General features: G+C 35.6%; 1 protein-coding gene across 1 annotated transcript in view; it reads right to left on the reverse strand.

Annotated features, from left to right (window-relative positions):
- LOC108966537 (protein kinase DC2) overlaps window positions 1-22662 on the reverse strand; it is a 37379-nt gene extending 14717 nt beyond the window's left edge. Inside the window, exons 1-2 of the mRNA XM_018929509.1 lie at window positions 22624-22662; window positions 12352-12970 (exon numbers count right to left, since the gene is read on the reverse strand). Coding sequence (XP_018785054.1) covers window positions 12352-12877 — 526 coding nt within the window. The 5' untranslated portion in view covers window positions 12878-12970; window positions 22624-22662. The remainder of the gene's footprint in view (window positions 1-12351; window positions 12971-22623) is intronic.
- Between the last annotated feature and the right edge of the window lie 2587 nt (window positions 22663-25249).

A 25249-nucleotide genomic window follows, 5' to 3' on the forward strand; every position in this document is an offset into this window, starting at 1 on the left:
TTTTGATATCATTCTTTTTTGATTATGGTGGGTCAAATATTTTTTTTATCTACTTCCCTGAATTTTTTCAATTAAATATACTTTTTTTAATTAATTGAAAAACTATAAAAGACCATTGTGGAGAGCAGAAAATTTACTGCGAGCGAACTGTATATTTTTCTAACTGAAAATAAGAAGATAAAAAATTTTAAAATGGAAGACTTTTCCGTTACAAATAAGACGTCATATAGTACTTGGAGCAATTTTCCTAGAGGAATATAAGCATCTTTTTCTGAGAACAGCAAGCAAAAATAAAAACCGTTTTTTATTTGGCACACCCTAATACACTCCTCTGCTAGCATTCCATGCAAATAAAGCCTCACAGCTCATTGACCATTCCAGCTGAAAAATTATTGCCGCCATTAAGCGATTTTACTGTCCGCCATAAAACCAAATATGCACTAATTTCGCGGCTGAATGAACTAAAAGCGTCTACTACACGCTGAAAAGCTGGAAAACCAACGGAAAACAATGCGTTTGCCGCCGTGCGCGTCAACAGCCAAGTCGCCATTTAATAACCATAATTTAATATGCATTTATTTTTATGCAACAGCAATGAAGGGAAAAATACAAAAACATATGGAAAATAAATTTTAAGTAATGAATCTGCAAATGTTTGCGGCCAACGATTGCATTGCACTCGAAACTGGCGCGCAAGAATATTGTATTATTGCAGATATACTACATATGTATGTAAATACACGCCTAATTGCTACACGTTGCAGTTGCAAGTAAAATGCGCCCAAATTAATTAATGGATTTCCAGTGAATTTCTGTCGGCCGAAATATAATACATTTATGCGGGCTTAAAAGCAAATGCCAATTGCTGAAAGGAAATGACTTTTAAATAATCAACATTAAAATAATTATATATGTATATATTATTTTCGGCCAACCAGAAGACATAGCCGAAACTGATATCATCCCTCTCAAACATTTTTTGATAGCTTATAACCGCTTTTTCGATCTGTAAAAGTCTTATGATCCAGTACTATCCGGAGTTTATAGGTAAAACAAAGGACTGGCGTTCTAAGCTCTTACATAGTCATAAACCTCTGAAGATCGGCCTCCTAGCCTAACGTGAGCCCATATTCATCCCTCACGCGATGGAACAACGCATATTGTTAAGCACAGAAAAATCCAACTACTGCGCTGGTTATATAAACTCCTCAACATGCAGTGACGGGTTAATGCAGCAACAGATATTTATTTTTTATTGGCACTTTCTTTCCACGAAAGATGAGCACATTGCCTCTGCGTGATTTTTTTTACAAGTAAACATACAGACACACACATACAACATACACGCACATAAACGCTTACAAAACCATTTGTTTCAATTCACAACTCACTTTACCTTTATTTGACTTTTCGCTTGCAACTTCGACGGCCACGAAGAAAGTTGTCAATATTATGTAAAGTCTGCTGAAGTAAATAGTTGTCGCAACTTGTTGGCACTTTTGCGCAAAAAAAACAAAAAACACAACACAGCAACGCCAACAACAATGACAAACACAACTGACCAGTTAGCAGCAAGCAAGCGCTGCGTCTGGCGAGATGATCTGCCGCCGGCAACAGTTTGTGGCAGATGCAGCGCCAACTTGCCGCATGTTTTTAAGTTAATCAGCGCATTTGTTGTAGTTGTTGTTCGTGACTGATATCAGCGCTTTTCTTTTTTGCGTGTACCGCATAACAAGTTTTCGTTTACCCATTTTCGCCACCCGCCTCCCTTCTCTTTGGCTTTTGTTGTTACAGCCGCTCGCCTGTTGACAATGCACGTAGACGTTTAAAAAGCAAACACCGCCGGCAACTTGTTTTTCTACCATACGTCTGTACACTCTGCAGACAGCCGATCGTTCAACTGACCGCCAGCGAGACGTTCGCTCAATGCACGTCAATCAAATATCTATTTATTAATTTCTGTAAACGGTTTAAAATATTTTATGTGTGAATAGATGATTTCCTCCGGTGGTGTGCTTGTCACGCATAACGGTAAAATGCACAAACTGTAAATCGGAATTACAAGGGCTATCATAAAAGTTTATGAAGTTGGAGCTCTCTGAATTTATATTCACACGGCCTCTCACAAGACTTTTGATACGCGTAAGATCGGCTTTAGGTAGCCCGAATGCTCACAAACCCGAAAAGTTAGTCTGTAAAGGCTTTATTCTTCCAAGTAGCTGTCGAGCTCGCTGTCCATGTTTCAGGGTTCAGGTTGTTAATCGTCTATTTCGGCTTTGTTACAGACATGGTATCATACTCGAACTTGTTAATAAACTCGGGCCGCATTGCCAATGCGAGAGAATAAAGGATACGTGAGGGTGTTTAATTCCTTTCGTTTTCATTCTCCAGTAAAGAAGCATGGACCAATGATTGTGTGATCGGCAGCTCCATTGGTAAGGTCTACATACAACGACGGATCAAATCGTGAAATAGGTATAGAAGCCGGCTACTTCTGTAGTTAAGCATACACGGAAGGTAGCTTTAAATCAAATGATTACATATCAGTCTTTCAGACCGAAATCTTGGGTTTGACAGAACAGACCAAGGAGGCTCTGCTCTAAGCAGCAAGTCCATAAACTTCTAGGGTATGACTAAGCGGCAATTAAGGCTATCCAATACTAAGTCTCATTGCGTTTGGTTCTGCATTGACTAGACTCTCTGTACATAACCCTCTTAACATCACTTGGATACCCGGTTATATACAAATAGAAGTAAATGAAAAGTCAGATGAGCCAGCTCGATCAGGGCAGCTGGAGATACAATTCCCTAAGCCGCTCCAAATCATTCCGCTAATTCACAGGTTGTTTGAAGCAATGACACTTAGAGGAATAGATCAAGTCTTGGATACTTTGGGGTAGTGTTGATGGTGGACAGACCAAATAGCTCCTACATCTAGGCAAAAGGGAGCTTAGTAACGTGTGTAGGGGTTACCACCTTCAGAAAATTTAAAAAGTGGTTTAAACGGAAAGCAGAGTATGCGCGGAGCATAATTTGACCCTGGAACACTATCTTTGCTAATGCCTAGCCTTTGATAAAACAGATCGTCTGTCGTTTGCTTGGATAGAAAAAGAGTCTTACATTTGCCACCTTTAGTTCTTCTAAGTATAGTTTTAGTTTTTCTCAACTTCTTCACAACCCTCGTGCTATTTGTAATTTATTCTAACATTTATCTTTCGAAATGGCTTATAAATCTTGAACTGCATAATTTATAAATAGTAGTACCTTTGTAAAATAAATACTCGGAAATGTATGCGCAGCTATAAATAATAGAGGAATGTCAATCAAGTAGTCAACCGTTCAATGTGGATTTCAAAATGTGTCAGACATTTTCCGACAAAACGATTTAAGTCTTTTATTTGCTGCATGACAAGTGAGCGCTCACTTGACAGCTGTGATAGGTAAACTAGATTTACATACATATGTATTCGATGTGTAAATAATTTCCATTTTAGTTGATAATTTCATTGAGAAGTCAAATTTATATATTTCAAGACAATTTCAAAACGATACATTCAGATTTGCAATCATATATGTATACCCAAGAAACATATTTTTTAAAGTGAAATAATTTTGGTCCACAAGTCCTCGACATGAAATGATTTCATTGACCCAAGACGGATACAAATATTTATATGTATAAAATAATTTTTACGCACACACACTTAAAGCCATGTGACATCCACTACACGCACATTTCCCGCACTCACAACACGCTTTCGCGGAAAATGATCAAAGCTGACGCGCGAATGGGTTAACATTGTTGCCGCCTATAATAAATGTCATATTTATTTATTTATGTACTCTTTTAAACAGCATTCATATCACGCTAGTTAATCGCATATACTACATATATGTATACATATATATATATTATTTGAACTCACACCGCGAATGGATGACAAGAGAAATTAGTGTCGTCACAATGTCTGGATTGTGCGACTAATGATGTGATGGCTGCCACCGAAATCATATTTTTTAGACAAGATCTAATCACATTACACACTTACTTATGGATGTGTACATACTACATATATACATATGTGTATATAGCAAAGAAATATATATATATTTGTATGGGTGGCCTGATCTACGCAATTCTTGGCAACCGAATCGCTATTGCAGAATCACTTACCACGCAAAAAATCATCAAAAAATTATTTGAAGCTAGACAATTTGTATTGGCTATTAAATACATAAGTATGTATATGGAAATCTTTTCTAGCGTATTATTAGAATACTGTTTGAAAATACAGTGGTGGCAGTGATTTGGAATCTTCAGGATCAAGCTCAACTCTTCAAATAAAGGGGCTAGGCTCGGGAGACACAGATCAGATTTCTGATATACTTTAGGAACTGAAGTGATATCACTATGTAAAGACGCCCTTACAAACCGTCCATCGGTGACTTTATCGGATTCCAAATCCTAGTGATATATAAAAAATTGTACTCTGCGACCAAATTTGTCAAAATATCACGATTTTTCAAAGTTTGATGACTGTTCGGGAAGGTTTGCAGTATCTTCTTTCAACTAGTAATTTCACATTCCGATGCAGACTTATTCTAGTTTTTTCTCTATGAAAAATATCCCCAAACTTCTTTCCATTTTGCAAAGCTGTTTTAAACTTTTGGTTTTTGTGGCAATGATTGGTTGGTTGGTTGAAAAGGAAGGCGCGTGATCACTAGACCGAAGCTCCACACTTAGTCCCATTCTGTTTCAAGGAGGTAACCAATTTAAGCGTTATCTGTCAACTCAGTGGATTTAGTAAAAGTTCTGCAAACTCCGAATCCACTTTTTCCCATTTTCTGAAGGTTGTATCTTAAGTATAGGTACCTTGTGATGACCCTTACAATATAACTAAGCTCCTTTTTGCTAGTAGGAGTCTTTTGTTCTATTCCCTATCAGCACTACCTTAAAGTAGCTTTGTGTTATCTCTTCCTCTGGAGTCAATTCCTTCAAACAATCCTTCAATAAGCAGAATGACCTTAGTGAGATTAAGCGTATTGTACCTCCAGTTGCCCGGATGGGCCAGATCTTCTGCCTTTTAATTTCCTTCTGATCCTATATGACCAGGTCTCAGATGATGTTAACCGAAATACCTACCGAGGGTATAGTTTTTGCCTGTTTGCATAAGCTAACAGTGAGACTGGCTATTAGCGCTACAAAGAGTCTTAATTGCCCCTAAACTGACCCCTTGAAGGTTTGTTGAGGTGCTGGTAAAAGCGGAATCCTTCTTTTTTTGTCAACAATTACGGACTTAAAGGATGAAAATATTTGATGGTACAAAAGTGTAAATGGGTCCCTAAAGATACAATCATGTCAATGCCTTTGAAACCAACAAATTGATAGTGAAAGATTTTCACGTATTTTTTTCCTTCAAAGTTTAAGTTTTTTTTTTTTCATTTTTCCAAGTTCACTAAATTTTCGTCAGTACTTGGCTCGGTGCCCATAGCTGTCTTCGCAAAATGTGAACGCCGATCTTATTTGGAAGTGATCTGATTTTTGCCCCCATACAGAGTATAATGTGTAGAAAATATGGTGTTAAATGCGAAACACGATTGGAAAAATTTTTAAATATATGGCAAATAATAATTAAAAATTGTAGAAAGTATAAACAATAAATAACGGAAAAAATATATGCACCATATAAATATTTTCTCGATTTCGACTTCTTACAAGCGTCTAACACAAGTAAATTTAATTATTCTATTATATTAAATTGCATTGGACTAGAAGACAGCGCGTCAGACAGAAATATATAAATATGATGACCCAAAAATGCGTATTTCACTCGCCATAAATAAAGGCGCCTTTTCATACACATTACATACATATGCGCAATGTATTATTATGAGTGCACAATATTAAAAATGGTTTTTGTATATGTAACGAGCCGCCCACTTGGCCATGATAATTTTTCAAATTAATGTTTTCATGCGAAATCCACCAAACATATCACCGGGGTGATGGCAATGGCGTTGGTGTGTGTCAGAAATGTCGCTCAGCTGTGGTTCACGTGAGCACTTTTTGCTTTCGCGCTAGCAAATGGAAATTTTCAAAAAGGAAGCTAACAGAGGAGAACTTAGAACTGTTGAAATACAGACATACATATGCTATAAAAACATGCTAAGATTAATAAATTAAATTTTATGTTTTTTTTTTTAATAAACAATTATTTTTGTTTTATTACGTAAGTTCAGTGGAATATTCCGCATTTTTGACTTATTTATTTTTAGGGCGTAAGTGCTTTTATGTTGACCGCCAGAGACATGGATACCCGACTTTTTCGTCGGAATTTTTCCAAAATGTTTATGTTTTCCAGGGTTTATTCTAATTAAATATTGTTTAGAGTATAACCGCTAATAGTCAAATTGAGCTTTCACCGATCGAGAAAGCTTTCCAAAATTATATTATTTTAATTCCAAGCATTACTCAAATACAACTTATGAGTTTACTCTACCTAAGATTTTTCACAAATTTTAAGAATTTTTTTTCATCACATCAATTCAAATAAAACGGATTAAAGGTTTCTTACGAAAATAATTTCAAACAGTAAAACATTCTTCATATAGCAAGGTTGTTATGAAATTAAGCTTTAACGAAATGGAAGACTTTCACCGTTTAAGCAAGCTTTAAATATTTGTTTTTATAAACAAAAAATGCTGAAAAAAGCTTACGCTTTTACAGTTAAATTGACAAAAAGAGCTTTCACCAAGTGAAAGCTTTCCATTTTATAACTAGAAATTGTTTAAGGAAAAATGTATCATTCTTTTTTATCTCCAAGTTATATATGTATCATATTCGTTAGAATTCTTAAAATCTTGTTTTAGAAAAATATTGTTTCCTTATAAACTGTGTTAACCACAAGCTATAATATTTACTATATAGTACATATGCTGTAATTAATTCTTTATTTCTTACGCAAATTCGACTAAAATCTAGTTCATTGACGTCTGATTGCGGCCACAAAGACGCTTTAATGAGCCTTTTTTGGCAGACGTCAAATTGAGTAATCGCTTTTCGTGCGATTTCTGCGGACACGCGCGTGTTTTAAAATAAAATAACAATACTCTTGTACTTGCAGCCAAATCACTTTGTTTGCGTATTGATTTCATTGAATCCAAGTCATAAAATTTTATGATATTTTCTCCACAAAACAAAACAAACTAAAAGCACTATTAGTTTTCTGTTTTATGGAGTCGATTTTGCTTTGAAAATTTTGATCATGAACTAATTACGATTTGGTAATAAAATCAGCGGATGTAGTAATATTTTTATGTTTAGATATAGTAACTACATTAGTGGAAAAACATCGAGACTTTTATGGTTCTTTTGTTTTTCAAAATATGCTTTTCAAGGTTGTCTTATGACCAGTTAACCAGCGTTGTCATATAATGTAAGCCTTTTTTTCGTTAAATTGTTTGTTTGATCTATTTATGATATCATTATTACAAAGTTACCAAAACAGAGCATATTCAACCTCGCAACATCGTTGGTGAAGCAATATTCAAGTTCTATATACTAAAAAGTGATCTATCTCTCTATATACCAAAAGTTTTGGAAATATTGTTTATAGATATAGGAATACGATATGAATACATTGAGACTGTATCAGGGTAATAAAAATATCATTTTGCTGATTTGTTTTCAAATTGTTTACATTGTGTCTTTGTTTTGTTGAAATATTTTGTTTGTTTTTGTTTAATTATTTATTTTTTTCTTGGGTTTCACAACATTTGTTGATATTCAACTATGTGTTGGGGCGTTTTGTGGAAGCTGTTGTGGAAAATAGCAAATATGAATATCATTTTAATGAAGGCGCAGCGAGAACGAAAATAATAATAATGGATCTCGAGAATATTGAAGAGATTCTATATGAAAATACCGAAATTCTTTGTAACTTATATCAGACTGCACATAGCTCGCTTACAATTGGCTAATCGAACACGTCGGTTATGATCTAAGCGTCAGTTATCCCAAGTAAAGCTCTTTTAAGACATTTTTTCTCGTATGGTTGCCCTTTTTTTACAAGAGACTGGACATAGCCACTATACAAATAGCGAATCGGACACGTTGTTTATGATCTAAACGTCAGTAAGCTAAATACAACTATTTTAGGACATTTTCTCATATGTTTGCTCTTTTTTTTTACAAAGAGGCTGAACATAACTCATATATAAGTGGCAAATCGAACGCGTCGATTATAACCTAAGTATCAGTTACCCTATATTAAGCTCTTCTAAGGCATTTCATCATCAAAGCTCTCTTCAACGGAACAGCCGATTATTGTTTATGGACCCGAACACATCAATTATCAAAGCATGTTTAGAGTTTTGAAAGATTTCCTGCTTAAGTTAAGCCATAAAATTGTTTGTTAGGTTGCTTGTTTATCAGACATTTTGGCTTGTTTACGCTTCGGGTGTTTGCTTTCAGCGTGACCGCTTATAATATCTAATAAATCTTGCACAAAAACAAATGAATCGTATAAACAAAGTATCACCCGAAACAATTTTACGTCTTTACTTGTTTGGGTGTTTGGTGACTGAAATATTTTGGAATTTTTATAAGCACTAAGGGGACTTCCTTTTACATGTGTTCGAAAAATTCTCATTCACAAATACAAACACAAAGCTTCGAGGTATTATCTTGTTATTACTATGCTTCAAGTGGGTTCCTGGAAAATGCGAATTTACGATTTCCAATTTGAGGCGAGGAATACTTGACGCATACATACGCACAGATCATTGCATATATAAATGAAAATACCGTTCTACTTGTAAACATGTTGATGTGTGCGAAGTGTGTCCCAACCACCCTCCTAACCAAGCGTTCCTTATCCCATTATATAGTCCCATAAATCACACAGAATTAGCCATTTTGTACCGACCGTTGCCAACTAGCCCTACGCATGCTCTAGAGACATAATTACCACAATAATAACACTACAACGCTTAAGTGGAATTACAGCCATGACAAAAGCGTAAAAATAATTTTAAAAATAAAAACTATTGACAACAGCAATTTCGCATAACAACAACAGCCGCCGTGCGACAGGCGTCACAGCAATTGAAAAATTAAATGCAATATGATTGTCTGCGGCGAAACTTTTCGATCCGATCTTGTCTCCTAATGGCATCAAATAAAATTGTTTTGCGCATTTAGAGAAAGTGCAATGCGGAGAAATCTACTTTCTTGGTGGGCCTGAAGATGAGCGGCTAGACAGCCAGAGTAGCCCTGTCACTGCAACGCACGGCGATGCTTTATTGCCACACAACAACTACTTAACTCGGTTATACTTAAGCAAGTTTAAATGAATATATGCACATTAGGGTGTAACACTTCTTATGCCTCGAAAAAAATCGAAACTTTTTTCCATTGGAAGTGTAAATTTGGTTGTTTTGCGTCTTCTAGACTGGCCTAAGCCTTTAAAAAGTCGATTTCTGCACTTAGACGAAGTTTTGAAATTTGGTAAAATCTCCGAAGAAATCCCTCGGATCACTATACCAGCATGCAGCTGCCCTAAAAACTGATCGATTAAAGTTAGGTTTTTGTATGGAAAACTTTTTGACTTTACAATTTTACAAGATATCATCACGAAATCTGGCACGGATAGTTGTCTAAGTCATTAGTACAATCTCCAAAGAAACTGTACAGATCAGATGTCTATAGCATATAGCTGCCATATAAACTGATAGTTCAAAAACAAGCTAGAGCTCTTTTTAAACCCTTTTGTGCTAAAAGAAATGCAACTGTGAAGGGTATTATAGTTTCATAACAGCCGTAGTTACCGTTTTTTTTTTTATTTTAACTGTTATTATTTTTTATATGAACCGCCTTAATGTGCATAAAGTTTTGCTTATACATACATCGTACATCATCAAAACGCCCCAAGTAAGACCCCGTGGCGTCAGCGGTTGACATCAACAGCTGCCACATTCGCAGTTTATCACCACAGACACACAGACATTCATACATATATACGCTTTTCCTCAACTGATTGAACGTCTGCCTGTTGCGTTTCCATTTATCTGCCACTGCACATCACTTTAATGTGGTTGTTTATCCACCACATGTATGCGATGGTCTTTCACAAACTGCCGTCAAAGCTTGGCGCTTGGCTAATAACAAGTACACAACAACAACAGCAACTATAATTTTCGCCAACAGCTAACTGCATTCGCACAGTCGTCATTTGTGGTCTATTAAAATTGCCCGTCGCAGTGATTGCATTTTATAGTGATTTCATTTCATCAGCAACTTTTTTGTTTTTGTTGCGAAATGAGGCGACAAATCTTAGCGTTTCTTCTGTTGTGATGAGATCGGTCGCAGCTGCATGCGAGTTAATTAAAAGTGTTTAACTGTCGGGCGATTTTAATGGTGATATTTCACAAGTGAATGGTTGCAATTATGGTGAAGTACATACACTCTCATATTAGACTTGATGCAATCAATATGATGTGGCTGAGAAATGGGTCACATTCTATATGCACTTACTTACATAGAGAAACCCTGAAAAGCTCAAATCAGAATCTGATGATGTTTCGAACGATGCTCAAAGTCAAAGGCTTGGTTTTCAGAACACACATTCACTAGATACCTTTTGGAGCCCCTTGAAAAGCACGGAGCTATAAGTCCAAGACTTGAAGGGATCTCTCAGTGTCAGAAGGGACACCTTTGTATTCTATAGGTTTCTCCGCTCAAAATCTGCGTTTTGGGTGCATAAAATCGCTAGACACCACCTGAAACCCCTTTATAAAGCCCGCAGCTCTAAATAGAATACTATAACGATCGTCTTAGTGTCAGAATAGAGATCTTTTGATTTCCAGCGACAAAGAGGCTTCACAATTTTCACATAAAACCCGTTATTTATGCGCTTTACCAGTACTTAATACATTTTCTATTGCATTTAAGTGTTTACGATTTTCATTTATCAACGAATTTCACAATAAATACTTGTAAAGCCAACTCAGAAGCCAACAACACCGCCAGTAGGTCAGTGCCCAAGCGCAATACGATTTGCACAATTGCGGCTGCCGCACGTCGGCCGCGGATGTTGCGTTGCTAAACGACCGTACAATCATTGAGACGTCTCGCTGGCCGGCGGGCCTAAGCAAACGACCGACTAACTAACTAACTGTCCAGCCGCACAAAAACACTACGAAGAAGAAAATTATGTAAACAAAACTGCAGCTACTGCAAATATTTACAAATTGCGCTAGAAACGGTGTTTTCCCAGCAAAAACGGCCAAAACGACCTAAAGAGAATATTGGCAAGGAAAACTCGGCGTACAAGGAAGGCACAACAATGGCGACTGTAGCGCAGTTGCTTGCAACACTGTTTGTATATATAAATTTGTGCCGCGCCGCTGTACTATCAGCGTTGTATATTTCATAAATTCACAAGCGTCGATTGATAAAAATCAGCAACCGAATGTTGCCGAAACATGAACGTTCTCCAGACCGCCGTTGAGGAAACACACACAAAACCATGAGCCACGCGCTCGAGAGCTATGCCTTGCTGATCAATGAGCGCGTGGCAGGAAAGACGTCTGATGAGTTGGTGTACTTACTGAGCATATCATTAAACGGTAAAACATAACGAAAAACAGATCGAGTGTTGTGCAAAACTTGGCAGTGAATTTCGGTTGTTTGAAGAAAAAGATTTATTGCAATCATTGTTGATTTTTCCGATTTTTTTCCGATTTTTTTGCGATTATTTTTCATGTTTGCTTGCAGTCAATCCAGTCGAAATTCAAGCGCGTTCGATTTGCTTTCATTTCTACTCGCTAAAAGTGAAACGGTTTGAACGCCGCTCGCTGTCCTCCGCACGTCAGTTGATCAAAGCACATGAGTCATGTTGCGCTTAGGGTTCGTTCACTATTAGTTGGACCAATCAGCCGGTTCAACACACGCCACCAATGCGAAACAAATAAACACCAGCAAAACTTTTCAAACAAAAAAGCGCAAAAGAAATAGAAAAGGTAGCAGAAAAAAAAGCAAAATAAAACATTTTATTGTTGCTACTTGCGACTGAGCAACAACGGCGTGGCGTCCGCCGCGTGTGTGTCCGCTGTATACAGCGTTTATTTGCTTTCATCTTCGGCCACAGTGATTCATGCTAATTTGCGGCAACAAAAAATTAAATTTGTTGTCTGACGCTACCAATAAATATTGCGCTGTTAAATGGCAGCCGCACATGTGTCGGCGCAGACCAAACATATCAGTCAGTTCTTAAATTGGCTTTTATTGGCGACAATCACCACATACAAGCCGATCATTATTATGGGCTAAAATTATATTTGTTTACTCACCCACAGTCTTGATTATTTGAAAATCATCCAGATGATATTTGCGTACACCTTTCGCGGTTTCCACGCTGCTGCTGTCATCTGTCTCATCATCATCACCCTCATCGTCAGTCTCATTGCCATCATCTTCCTCATCTGGTTCATCGTCTTCCTCCTCCTCGGGATCATCGTCCTCCTCGTCGAGCTCCTCATCATCATCATCTTCCTCTTCGTCGTCATCTTCCACCTCGTGCACGCCGTTATTTGTGCGCGCTTTTCGTCGAGCTTCATCGTCCACCACACGTTGTGGCGCTTCCTCTTCCTCTTCTTCACTGCAGTCGGATTCTAGTGGATCTGAGGATTCGCTGGAGCCGACGCTGTGACTGCCAGTTGTGCCGTTGTGGCGTGCGCCAGCGCCGATTTTCAGTGTGTATGTGGCATCGTTATTGCTGGGTTTTTTATCGAAGAATAATGCGGTGTTGGGTGCCATTTTATTGCTCGTGCTCGGGCCCAAGTTGCGCAGACGTGTGTATGTGGTAGCCGCGGACATTCTGCACTGATTGTGCGGGCTTCTTTTTTTTTTTTTTTTTGTTTTAGTTATGGAAATTGAGATTTACTGGTAGATTTGTGAAACGTTCAGTACCTGGAATATAGAAAAGAGTGTACTAAATTGAGTTATGCAAGCTAAGAATCATTCTTACAAAGGACTGCATATAACAGTCTAATATGCAGTTTAATTCGGATCAGCCCAAGAACTTAACCTACCCTAACTTAACCTCCATGAGTTGATGTCGTCATCATATCCAATATGCTATATCCAACATAAATTCTATTTTCAATAACTGTACACTTGTAATAAAGCAACGTCAAACTAAATTTAGGTTACTATGAGAGGCATTAAGGACAAAAGCCTACCAAGCATGCCAAGCCTACAATTGTGTGTATTTGACAAGCTATTCACCATCGTAAATACATTGAGAGCTCGTGCGATATGATTTCGACACTTTCAATGCACGATGAAGCAGATGGCTTTTATGCCACATAGACTCAGGCTTGTGCCCTGCTTGCATTGCTCATTGACACTCAGCACATTACAATTTTTACTTAGTTTTTATTTTGTTGGTGTTGCATTTCACCATCGATACTAAATTTCCAATTGTCTGTATGTGACCTATTGACATAATAATTTCGTTTTCAATTAACCCCAACGCTGGCACTCAACGGTCCAAGGCACATGTGATCGCTCCCCGCTTGCCTGTCAGTCGGTTCGTGCAATTTGCATATGTCTGCTTCATTGTCGCCATTTTTCATGCCCCAAATGAGTTTTCTTGCTTTTGCTCATGTAGACAATGTTGTAAATGGCTTAAGTATGTGTGCGTGTAGTTTGCATTTAAAAGTGCATATGTGTTGGGGATGATGTGTGCCAACGGCACTTGAATGTTGCCACCCACATCAATCAAACTGCATGGACGACCGAGGAAATTTCCCATGCACACTACTGTTGGTCGAGTGAAACAAGTAGAAGATAAGCGGAACTAAAAACTAAAAAAAAAATGCAAAATAAGAAAAATAGTTTGCTTTAAAACTGAGTTTGAAGTCTAATTTAATTGACTAGCTCTTTTTAGTTTAGCCAAGAACTTATTACGCAACTACAAACTCTGTGATATACGAATCGTATTATCTATAGAGCTTGCAAATAAATTGAGGCATGCAACGCTGTCTAAGGTCTGTCTCTTATACACATCTCTGTGATATACGAATCGTATTATCTATAGAGCTTGCAAATAAATTGAGGCATGCAACGCTGTCTAAGGTTTAATATGCCCTTCTTGCTATCACAAGGAATCACATAGGCCCAGTGGATATTACAGAATCCAGCTTGGTGCTATTGAGTCGATGGGCTCATTAATCGTATACATGGATCCAATGGTCTTCATCCAGAGTATATAAACTGCTCTGCAGTCTTGCAACAGCTGCCCAAAGTTTTCGGCTTCATGTCACAGAAGCGGCAGTTGGCACAAGAAGTTATACCAAGTTGAATGGGTGCTGCTTGAGCCTACAGAGCAAAATGCCACAAGTAGCCGACATTTTTCCGCGGAAGGTTTATTACACTTTCCACGCTCGTATGGTTAACAACTTTACTTGGCGCATGCCTGTGAATTGTTACCAATAAGTTTCTGCGCCTTTTCGCTACTTCTTGCGGAGCTGAGACCAACCGCAACGCAACCTTCCGGTCCTACCATCCTGCAGGCAGCTGCGAAGTGAGCAAACTCATCAGTCGTTTCATTTCCGGCTACACCAATACGACCAGTCACACAGATGAGGTGCACTTGTTTGTGTTTTAAACGCTATTCAGCCGTTCAGTCACTACACTAAGACTTTCAGGTCATAACTCTAGAGATTTTAAGAAACGTAAAATGTTTCGAAACGTTCATAACAAGAGATTTCTTGACTGATATACGAAGTCAAACGTGGTCCTAGCACCGTCCATCCTTTGTGAAGTCAATAAAATGATAAGTGATGGACGACATAAAGCCACCAAAACAGTTTCTAGTTTTTAGTTTTACAGAGATTATGCTTTCGCTGACGTCCATGGCATTGTAACACCCAAAAGGAAATGTTAGAGATCCCGTCCGTATGTTCGTCGGCATATACGCGAACTAGTCCATCTGTTTATGAGATATCGATCTGAAATTTTTCACACGTCCTTCTTTTCCCAAGAAGCTTCTTATTTGTCGGAACCGCCGTTATCGGACCACTATGTCATATACCTACCATACAAACTGAACGATTAAAATCAAGTTTTTGTAAGGAACACTTGAACCTGTAAAGAATATTATACCTTCGTTGCAGCCAAAGTTAACTCCTTTCCTAGTTTCCCCCTTTACTTTATTTTAGGTCGCTAAAGTACTGACCTTGGTCGTTAAGTACGCAAAGCTATAGCATATTTATTTAAATGCAATTATATAATTGCGCGATTGGCCAACGCTGACAATCAAATAAACTGTAATAAACATCTTCGCTGTCGGCAAACAACCTAGCAATTTAATGTTTGCCGGCCACCAAGTGCCGCCTGTAGCATGTGCCTGCCTTTTAGCCTTACCCACAACGCCCTCCTAAAAGTAGGATATGCGCTAATGCAGTTTGCTAGTTAATTGGTACAAGACCAACTATGTCAACATTAAAAATGAAATAAAATAAGAACGCGTTGTAATAAAAATCGATAAACTAATAAAACAAATAAAACAAATGTGGGTGCAAGCGAAATGGTAGCAAATGAAGTGCAAAAAACATAATGAAATTATATGAAGTGGAAGCGAGCGCATTCATACTGGCTGCTGGCCGTGAGTATGAAAATATCGAACTCAATGTGTGAATAGCTGGCTTGATATGTGTGTGTTTGTATGAAAATTATTCAGTGAAAATGCATTTATTAAATTTCATTACTGCTCACAACTGAATTTAAGAATTCCCAAAGCCAAATGAAAGTGTTTCCTTTGTTCTTGTCTCGTTTTCAACTCTTGCTTTTCATCTCAATATTTATTTCAGCATTCCACTATTTACTATCTCATATATTAACAGCAATTTCATTATTTATTTTACTTAAATGAAATTCAAAAGCATAGATTTGAATAAATATTTTTTGCTTTCATTTCGATCTTGCCATTGCACATTTGCTGTATTTTTCAATATCGCACTTTCACTTATCCACGCAAGATCACCAATTTCAGTCGATTTGCAACACTTTTGCGCTGTTTTACCTTTTCTTCGTCGTTTTCTTCTTTTTTTTTATTCACTGCTTGCGAAAATGGAAAGGCTGCGAAAAATTCTGAAATGGAAAAGCGAACATAATTCAAGAGTTATGAACCAACGTCCGTGCGTGCAACAGCGCGTTCATCCATCAGCGGCATTCACTCTCACTGACGCGCTGCTTATATTTATGATTGACGTGGTTTTTGCGTTCAGCACTGGAAAATTCTAATTTCTGAACGCGTTACTAATGCGGAAAGTGGGCGTGTATTTCGGTGGTTATCAATTTTCACCTAACAAATAAATCGACACCATTTCGCTTTCGAAGAATGCAGCGCGTAAGGAAAGCAAGGGCACGTAGAAGAGAAAAAGAGAGAAAGACAGAGAGCGAGAGATGAAAACTGAATGGAAGATTCAGAAATAATACAAAATTTTGTTTTAATTATAGATTTTTACGTAGGTACATGCGTATATAAACACTATAAAACAGAATGTTTACGCTTGAAATCTAAAATAAAACGAAACCAATGAAAAGATGTCGAAACGGAAGCAAGTCTGCATGCTGCCGGTTTAGGAGGGAGATTGAAATAGGTTGATAACACGGTGCTACGCGCAAAGACACAGAATTGCTTGTGATCCACAAGCTTATATTGTAAATGAGCTTGCTATCTAAAATGTATAAATTTACTAAAACTTCTCTATTCTCAAAAAAGTTTAGCTCTAATTCAACATGGTAGTCAGTTAACATTATTATCAGTAAGAACTAATATTGTTTGAAGCTCATCCAATTCTCTGAAAATGTATGATCACCTGCAGCAGTTTGTAATACCCTTATAAATTAGTGTAGGCGTAACAAGTTTTACACGTTGTTTCAAGTCTTGAAAAGACTTAGATTTTGGAAGTTACATAATTGCTCCAAGTGGAGCTAAAATGGCAGTTAATTCAAGTAGTGAAATTTCTTTAATAAGAAAGTCGAAATTTTTCTTTTAACTTTGATTCAAGATTCCATCCGATCGCTAACTAGATCCAAAAACCACATCGCTAAACGCTAATATCTATGAAAACTAAATTTTGGCCAATTCTAATTCTTAAGAAACTAAATTCTAAATTCCGTTGAGTGAGTAATCATGCTAAAATATTAACCCGCTGTGAAATTTTATGGTAGACGCATGTACCAAGTAGGGGTCTTCATTTGTATAAACATTTAAATATCGAGCATTTCATATATATTCATATTGAAATATAAATATATAAATAAACAGATTGAAATTGTATTTAAAGTGATTGGATCAGCTGTCATTGACGCTTCAACCCAAATGCTTGCTACACTTATTTTTATTATTTTAAATATTTTGTTCAGTGCCTGAATTACATGAAGAAAACACTGGTATTTTTCATTTGGCATATTCTTTATTAATATCTACATTTATAGTTTTTTTATTAAAGTTAATAATAAATTCTTTAAAAAAAATAAATACGCAAAGGTCATCAGCGAACATATGAGTTCTGCCAATTACTTGTGCTCTTTTCAAATACTCAAATAAGCAATTTGGTTTCAATTCAAAAACAAAAAAATTTATTAATGACATTGTTATTTCAATATTTATGACGTAAATAATTTTGGAAAAGGGATTTTGAGGTCAATTGAATGCCAATATAATTTTTAGAATTTATTGCCCAAATATCATTGTTTTGAAGCTAGAAAAAAACTATTAGAAAGCAAATAATTTATAATAATTTATTTTCATATAAAATTAAATTTCAATTGAACATTGCTACAGCAATACTTATGTATTATTATATACGATTCTTAGAAATTTTAGTAGATTTTGACGAAAATAGGGGAAAGCTTTCATATGCTTTCATCGATCAAAATGTACTTTGAAAACGTGGTTCTTTAGAATATTATTAGTATTTTTAACTGTTCCAGAAGTTCAATGAAAGAAAGTGTCAAAATAGTGATCTTCTCTTTGGAAGGGAAGGAAAAGGGAGGGATAGAACTAACAGTCAACTCTAATTTGTAAATACGGTTCTTTAGCATAAGATCATTAGTGTTTGCCGTGTTCCAGAAGTTCAATATTAACAAACTGAAATCAAATGGATCGTCATTGCAATATACTCTTCGAAGCGCATACCGAAAAAACTTGAAATTATATGTTTTTTGAAAAATTTTAGTTAGTACAATTTTCTTCTTTCTTGATTACGAGATCATTTCTGATTATCTAATTTTATTATTTTTATTTGTTTTTAGTTTTTTTTACTTCGTCTGCTAAGCTTTCGCACACATTGCAATGATTTACATATATATTTATTGTTGTAGATTATACTTTGTTGCTTTGGTTATGTGTACGTAGCAAATTTATAGTGTTCATCATATAGTTTGTTTTTGCAAGAACACATGAATCAATTTTTTTTTTTGTTTTTGCTGTCGTCTGATCCTCCCACCCGTTCTTTATTTATTCATAGTTTATTTTTGTCAAAAACATGTCATGTTTTCAGTGAAAATTTTGCAAATAACTATGTGGTGGATACTAGTTTTAACGTGACACAGTGAAAACAAATAAATGTGCATAAAAAGATTTCAAAAAACGAAAAAAAGTTCCGATGAATCCAGTCTACTTTTTCGAAAACTAACTTTGAAACACACTTTTGATGAAGATTATATTGTGAATTTGAGCTTATTTTATTTACCTTAATGTTGAATCGAACGTACATTATATGTATGAAGTACCAGGTTGGTATAATCTAATACTGCGAGACCATAAGGGTCAATAGTGTGATACTACAATATTCAGTTCAGTTGATCTTAGAAGCTAGTAAGAGTTAATAAGACTTGAAAAATGTATTGAGATACTATCTTGTATTGCTTTCACATGGTAATTTTTTATAAGAGCCCGAAAACGCTAGTTTAAGGGAATAATAAAAATTCGAATACTAAATCTTTTATTAAGAACATTAATTATTGAAAGAATCACTTATTCGCTTTGAAATCGTAAACAAATCAACAAAAGTGACCTTAATTTTTCTTAAATTTAAGCAGGAACACACTACTTATAAAACATTAAAAATTAATTTAGAAATTTCCAGTTAAAAAAATAATTAAAAAAATCAAAAAATACCAGAAAAAAGTTTGAAAAGTCAAACAATTTTAAATCAAAAATTGATTTAAAAAATTTATTTAATTAATTCTCCATAAAAAGATGATGGCAAAGTGCAAAAAAGGAGTTTAATGTATTTTTTAATGTCGCTTATCAAGAAAGAGGCTGAAAAATATACATGAAAATATTATACATACCTACATATGTATGTATGTATATACAAAACATACACCATACAAACGTATTCACATAAACACAATGCTATACGCAACACAATTTTCGAAACAAACTCACCAAAAGTTGTTCGAAAAGCGAAAATGATTCGAAAAACCGCCGTGAAGTTTGGAAACAACGAAAAGTCACTGCTGGAATACAAATGTACGAATGCTGTGCGTGCGGAATTAGCAAATCGTTGGTTTATTTAATTTTTTAATATAAAAAAAAAAAACTTCAAAACTTTTACAAAAAATTTTTTTTTAACTTTTTTTGGTTTTCCAATTTTTTCAAAACTTTTTTCGAAACTTATTGTAACGTTTACTTTTTTAATGTTTTTTAACTTTTTTTTTATTAATTTTCTGGTAGTTTGCCGGCTCAAATGAGTTTTTGTTTGTTTAGCGCTCAATTCTATGTTTTTCTATCTTTGCTTATATTTTATTTTTGTTTTTTATTTCTGCTTCTTCCTTGCTTATTAGCAGATTTTAATAGTATGTCGTTATATGTATTCATGTATGTATTCATGTATGTATGTATGTATGAGTATATTTTGTTTTCAAATCGAATGTTCACTTTCCACGCTTGTTTAATTGTTCTTTTACACCTTTTCTTGTTTTTGTATAATTTGCTCTCATTTCTGGTTGCTGTGGCGACGCGCTTGCGAAATTTTTAAAAATAAAGTTTTGTTCGAAAATTTTCACAATTTTCAAAAATCAAAAGCAGCAATTTTCCGCACACGATAAACGAGACAAAGCGTTTGTATATGCGTATGTATGTGTGTGCATGTGTGTTCATGTATGTAATAGCGGTTGGCAAATGCGCCTGCAAGCCGTGCCGCACGGCAGACGTTGCGTCTATGCATACACATGCATATATTTGGATAAATGCCTAATGGTTTGTTGTTGTTTTTGTTGCTCTTGCGAATTAGCGGCTAGCGGCAGTATAGCCTGCGCCATTGCTTTGACTTGTACTTGAAGAATTTATCACTTCGGGTGGGATGTGATAATGATTTCTTCCTCACCTAATATACTTTTTCTCGTGCTCTCCCCCGCTCTCGCCCCTTGTTCTTGCTTGCCTGTGAGCAAATTTTGCTCATACAAGTATACTCTAAAGCTTCTATAATGAGCAGCAAAAGCAGCATCGATATTTGAAAATTTTTTCAGCTGATTTGCCTTGCCTTTCATTGCGTTTTTGTAATAAAATTTCAAGCAAAAAATTCGAACATTTCAAAATTTCACACGCTCTGCACTTATAATTTGCTAGCGCTAATAGCGCGCTAATGTTGGAACATGGCGAAAAACATAAAGCGAGATGTAGTGATAAATTGAGGAAAAAAAAACAAAAACAAAAAAAATTTAGTTTTTCTTATTTTTTTTTTTTTTTTGTTATTTTTTTGGATAAATTTTGCTTAATTTTAATACCATGATTCTTTCTATCTGCCTGTATATAGGCGAAGCTTTTGAAATATCGATTTGAAATTTCTCGCATTCAGGAGCTGCTCATTTGTCGGAACCGCCTATATCGGACCACTATAGCATATAGCTGCCGTACAAACTAAATGATCAGAATCAAGTTTTTGTATGGGAAACTTGTTTTATTTAGAAGATATGTATATTCACGAAATTCGGCACGAATAACTATTGAAGACAATAAATTAGTCTCTGAAGAAATTGTGCTGATCGAATGACTACCTGTCATAGAAGCTGATCGATCAAAATCAAGTCCTTGTATGAAAAACTTTTTTATTTGACGAGATATCTTCCCGAAATTGGACATGAATTATTATCCAATGTAAGGGTATAATATCAGAAGAAATCATTCAGATCGGACCACTCTAGCATATAGCTGCCATACAAACTGATAAATCAAAGTCAAGTCCTTGTATGGAGAAATTGTATATTTGACGAGATATCTCACCGAAATTTTGTCATGAATTATTGTCCAAGGCACGGATGTAGCCTCAGAAGAACCACTATAGAATATAGCTGCCATACAAACTGACCTAGCATTAACAAATTAACAGCTTACCGCTTTTTCTGTTATTCTTCTCTCATATATATTTATTTTAAAATTTTATATTTTTCTTTATTTATAATTTTTCCTTTATTTATTTATTTATTTTTTCTTAAATCTGTTTCTTTTATTTCTCTTATTATCATTATTTTTTGGTTGCCAGCACAATTAGTGCTCTTTTTCCAACTTCCCACAGAACAAAAAAAAAGTGCGCTTAATGATCTAGAATTTCCGGTTTATTTTTGTTATTTTGTTTGCGAAATGTTGGAATTGGCGCTGAATGAACAAAAGGCATGTTTTTTTGTGTTTTTCTGGTCCAAAGATTTTGCACAACTTCTGTATGGGTGTATGTGTGTGTATGGTAGCATACTTAGCTCACATACAAATCTCCATATGAGCTTGAAATTTTAATTATTGCATCTAAGTTCGGTCAAAAGTAACGACCAAAAACTGCAGCACAAGTTAATTACAGCAATTATTGAAAGCAGGGGCGGATTCACTGCGCTGAAGTGTGGGTTTGTTATTTTTTTTATTAAATTTTCAAAAATCTAAATATTTAACACTTTTTTAATCAATAAAAAGTGAAAAAAAAAATTATTGAAATTCTTTTTTCTGAAATCTAAATAATTATTTCTTTTTTTTTTTTTCAGAACCAAATTTCAAATGTAAGTAAATATTTTTTCCATTCTCATTTTCATAAATTTTTGTACTAACTTTTCAAAAATCAAAAGTTTAAAAAAAAAGATTGTTTTTTTCATTCAGAATCTAATTTTCAAAATTTGTACATTAATTTGTCAAAAACGTGAGTCTTTTTTTTAACTCAAAGTTCCATTTTCATAATTTTTGTTTCATACAGAATCTAATTTTCAAAATTTTTAAAAAATCTGAGCAAAATAATTCGAATACATTATAACATAATATATAATAAAAATATTATAAAAATATTTAACTGTTATACAAACATACATACATATGTCAAAAATTCAAAATTTTTCTAAAAAACCTTTTTTGTTGAATGAAAAATTTTCAACAATGCCTCAACACTTTCTCCTAAACATTGTATGTTAACGACAATAAAAATAAGTTCTGTTGAACTAGTCACGTAGCTAATTAGTAAACATACATACGCTAGAGCTAAAGTAACTGCATTACAGCAGAGCAAGCAAAACTTCAGTTATTTTTAAAAACCTGCAAAAATTTTGTTTTAACTTGTTTTATTTACCTTTTCTGTTATATTTTCCAAAAACTCATATTATTTATAATTAAAATTTGTTTTCAGTTTTTTTTTAAGTTTTTTCAACTTTCTTCACTTTTTTCTTTTCAAAAGTTTTCAAATCACTTTCAAGAGTTGTTTTCTTGTTTTTCAATTCACTACAACTACACAGTTTGTGCAATACACCTGCACTTTCAATTCTACTTTCAAAAATTATTATTTCTTTCTTCAAAAATAAACTGTTTCTTTTTCAAAAATAAGCTTTATAAGCTCTTTGCTTCACTCGCTTTTGTTCAGCCGCTATTGCGAACCGTTTGCCTCCAAGTTTTGTACGTAACTGAATCAGAAAACCACGCGAAGGCGTATAATAAACACACAGCAGCCAAACAAACTGCATACGCTCAGCTAGCCGCTAAACAGCCAGTTGGCTCGAATACTGCTCGCTAATGCTGAAGATTGGCAGACAACAGTCGGCCGGTCAGTCGGTTAGACGACAAGCAAGCCGGCAGCATGATACTCATACGCCCCGCAAACCGCGCTGATGTCCACAAACTGGCGTTGATGAGCTACAATAGCGTTCAAGAAGATGGCAGCAGCATGCTTTAAGCATTGTCTTAAGTTGAGTTGTCAAACGAAATATTTTAGTTGTCAATTTTCTACATTTAATATCCCTGCATTATGCCAATAAAGTTTTATAATCTAAAAATTTCTTAAGAAATTCTCTGGAGTTCGTCTGAAATCCATAAAACTATACTTTTAGCATGCTTCCCGAACTTTTAACAAAGCTTTTTAAGCTATTGACACTTAAACTCTCAACTTTATTGCCAATAAAGCTCTGTAATCCTTAAAAAATCTCATGGAATTATGTTTGCAACAATTCTAAATCGATTGAGATTCATGAAATTAAGCTTTTAGCTTACTTTCCGAGTTTTGAAATCTTTAAACTGCTATCAATATTGGCTTGAACACTTTATAATCTAAACTTTCCGTATGATATAGTCGAAATAACTCTTCCAACGAGCTTCAAACTCAACTCAGCCGAAAATGAAGCTTATTCTCAGTTGTTACCATACTTATGAACGCCAGTGTACGTGTACTTCACCTCTGCGCCTACAATCGGCAAGCTTTATAAGTGGCAGCAGCACAGCAGCCGCAAGCATGCTTTGCCGATTGTGTTTGTGTTTTGATGCCGCTCCATGCTACACGCTGCCGCTTGCCGCTATTGCTTCTTGAAATTTTTTCTTTTCTTTTCTCGTATTTTGTTTATTTTTGCTCTGGTTTAGCGCTGCACTTATATACATATGTATGTATATGCTTTTGTGTTTTGTGTTTGTAGCTCTTCTTTCCTCTACTTTATTTGGCAGCGTTGTCGTTGTTGCCGGCGCCTCGTTTCGAATGCATCAGCTGTGCGTGCGACGTTGAGCGCAGTGCTGCCAGCTCATTTCAGCTTGAAATTTACAAGATTTAGCAAATGTTCAGCTTATACTATATGTGCGTGTGTTTTTGTTTTGTTTCTGCTGCTCGTAGCGTTTACCTGCTGCATTGTTTGCTTAGCTGGAAAGTGCCATTCGCCGCAAATAGCGTGTGCGTCAAGCTCAAGTACAAGTATTTATTTTTCAAGTAGCTGCTGCCTGCTGTTACCGTTAACTTTGTACAAGTTATACGCTCCACAGATGTGCAGCCCCTGCACGTAGTACCGTTGGCACTTGCTGTGACATCCACTGCCGCTTGCTCGGCGGCATGCAAATGGGCTTGCTAATTGTCTGCTGTCGTCTTGTTTGCTCTTATTATTATTATTTTATTCTGTTTCAAATAATATGGTTTTGTTATGTTGAGCAAGGTCAAGAACCACAGCCGTACCTGGGATGAAAACACGATTTTTTATTGTTGTTGCGTAAGGAGGTCAAGGGTATGCTTGAAATTAATGCTTGGTCTGCTCGTAAGACATCAGTCTTAAACCAAGCTTTCCTTTTGAACCGATATTTCGTTTGCATATAGAACTTCGGTCAATATGGGAAAGGAATACTGGGTCTTCAAGTATGTCGTAATTTTTATATTACGTTCTTACTTGAACTTTATATATTGAAACGAAATATTTGAAAGATTTTAGGTTTTTATTGGAACCGGGAAAATCGATTTGTCCACTTTTTCTGCCGACGTTAGTTGTCAAAGTTGTATGGAGGAGGGTTAGGTGAGACACTTTGGACCATGGAGAAGTCCAGTCTTTGCAAGACTGAGGCCAAAGCATCTCAGTATCTTACCTTCGACGATATAGAAGACATGGCTGAAACTGATATTAGTCATCTCAACAAATCTGTGATTATGGCTCGAAGCGCCTTGCCGATTTGTTCTTATGATCCAGTGAATATGAGTTCTTAAGTATCACAACGGACCAGCGTTCTAAGCTGTCCAAGAGAAATCCCTCTTAAGATCGATCTCTTGCAATTTCCTAATAATTTTTCCTGAGAAGACAGAATTTTATAGTTAGGGCTTTGTCAGCTTTAAAGCTTAAACATCCGAACATATTTTCAACAAAAAAGTACTGTAAAAAGTTCATCAATCCTCCAGAGATGGTTTTGGTCTATTACGACACCCAGAGTGAAAAGTGGTAGACTATATAGGATGTAGTATTATA

This window comes from Bactrocera latifrons, unplaced genomic scaffold (assembly GCF_001853355.1).
Source record: "Bactrocera latifrons isolate USDA-ARS-PBARC rearing strain unplaced genomic scaffold, ASM185335v1 scaffold_163, whole genome shotgun sequence".
Classification (NCBI taxonomy): Eukaryota; Metazoa; Arthropoda; class Insecta; order Diptera; family Tephritidae; genus Bactrocera; species Bactrocera latifrons.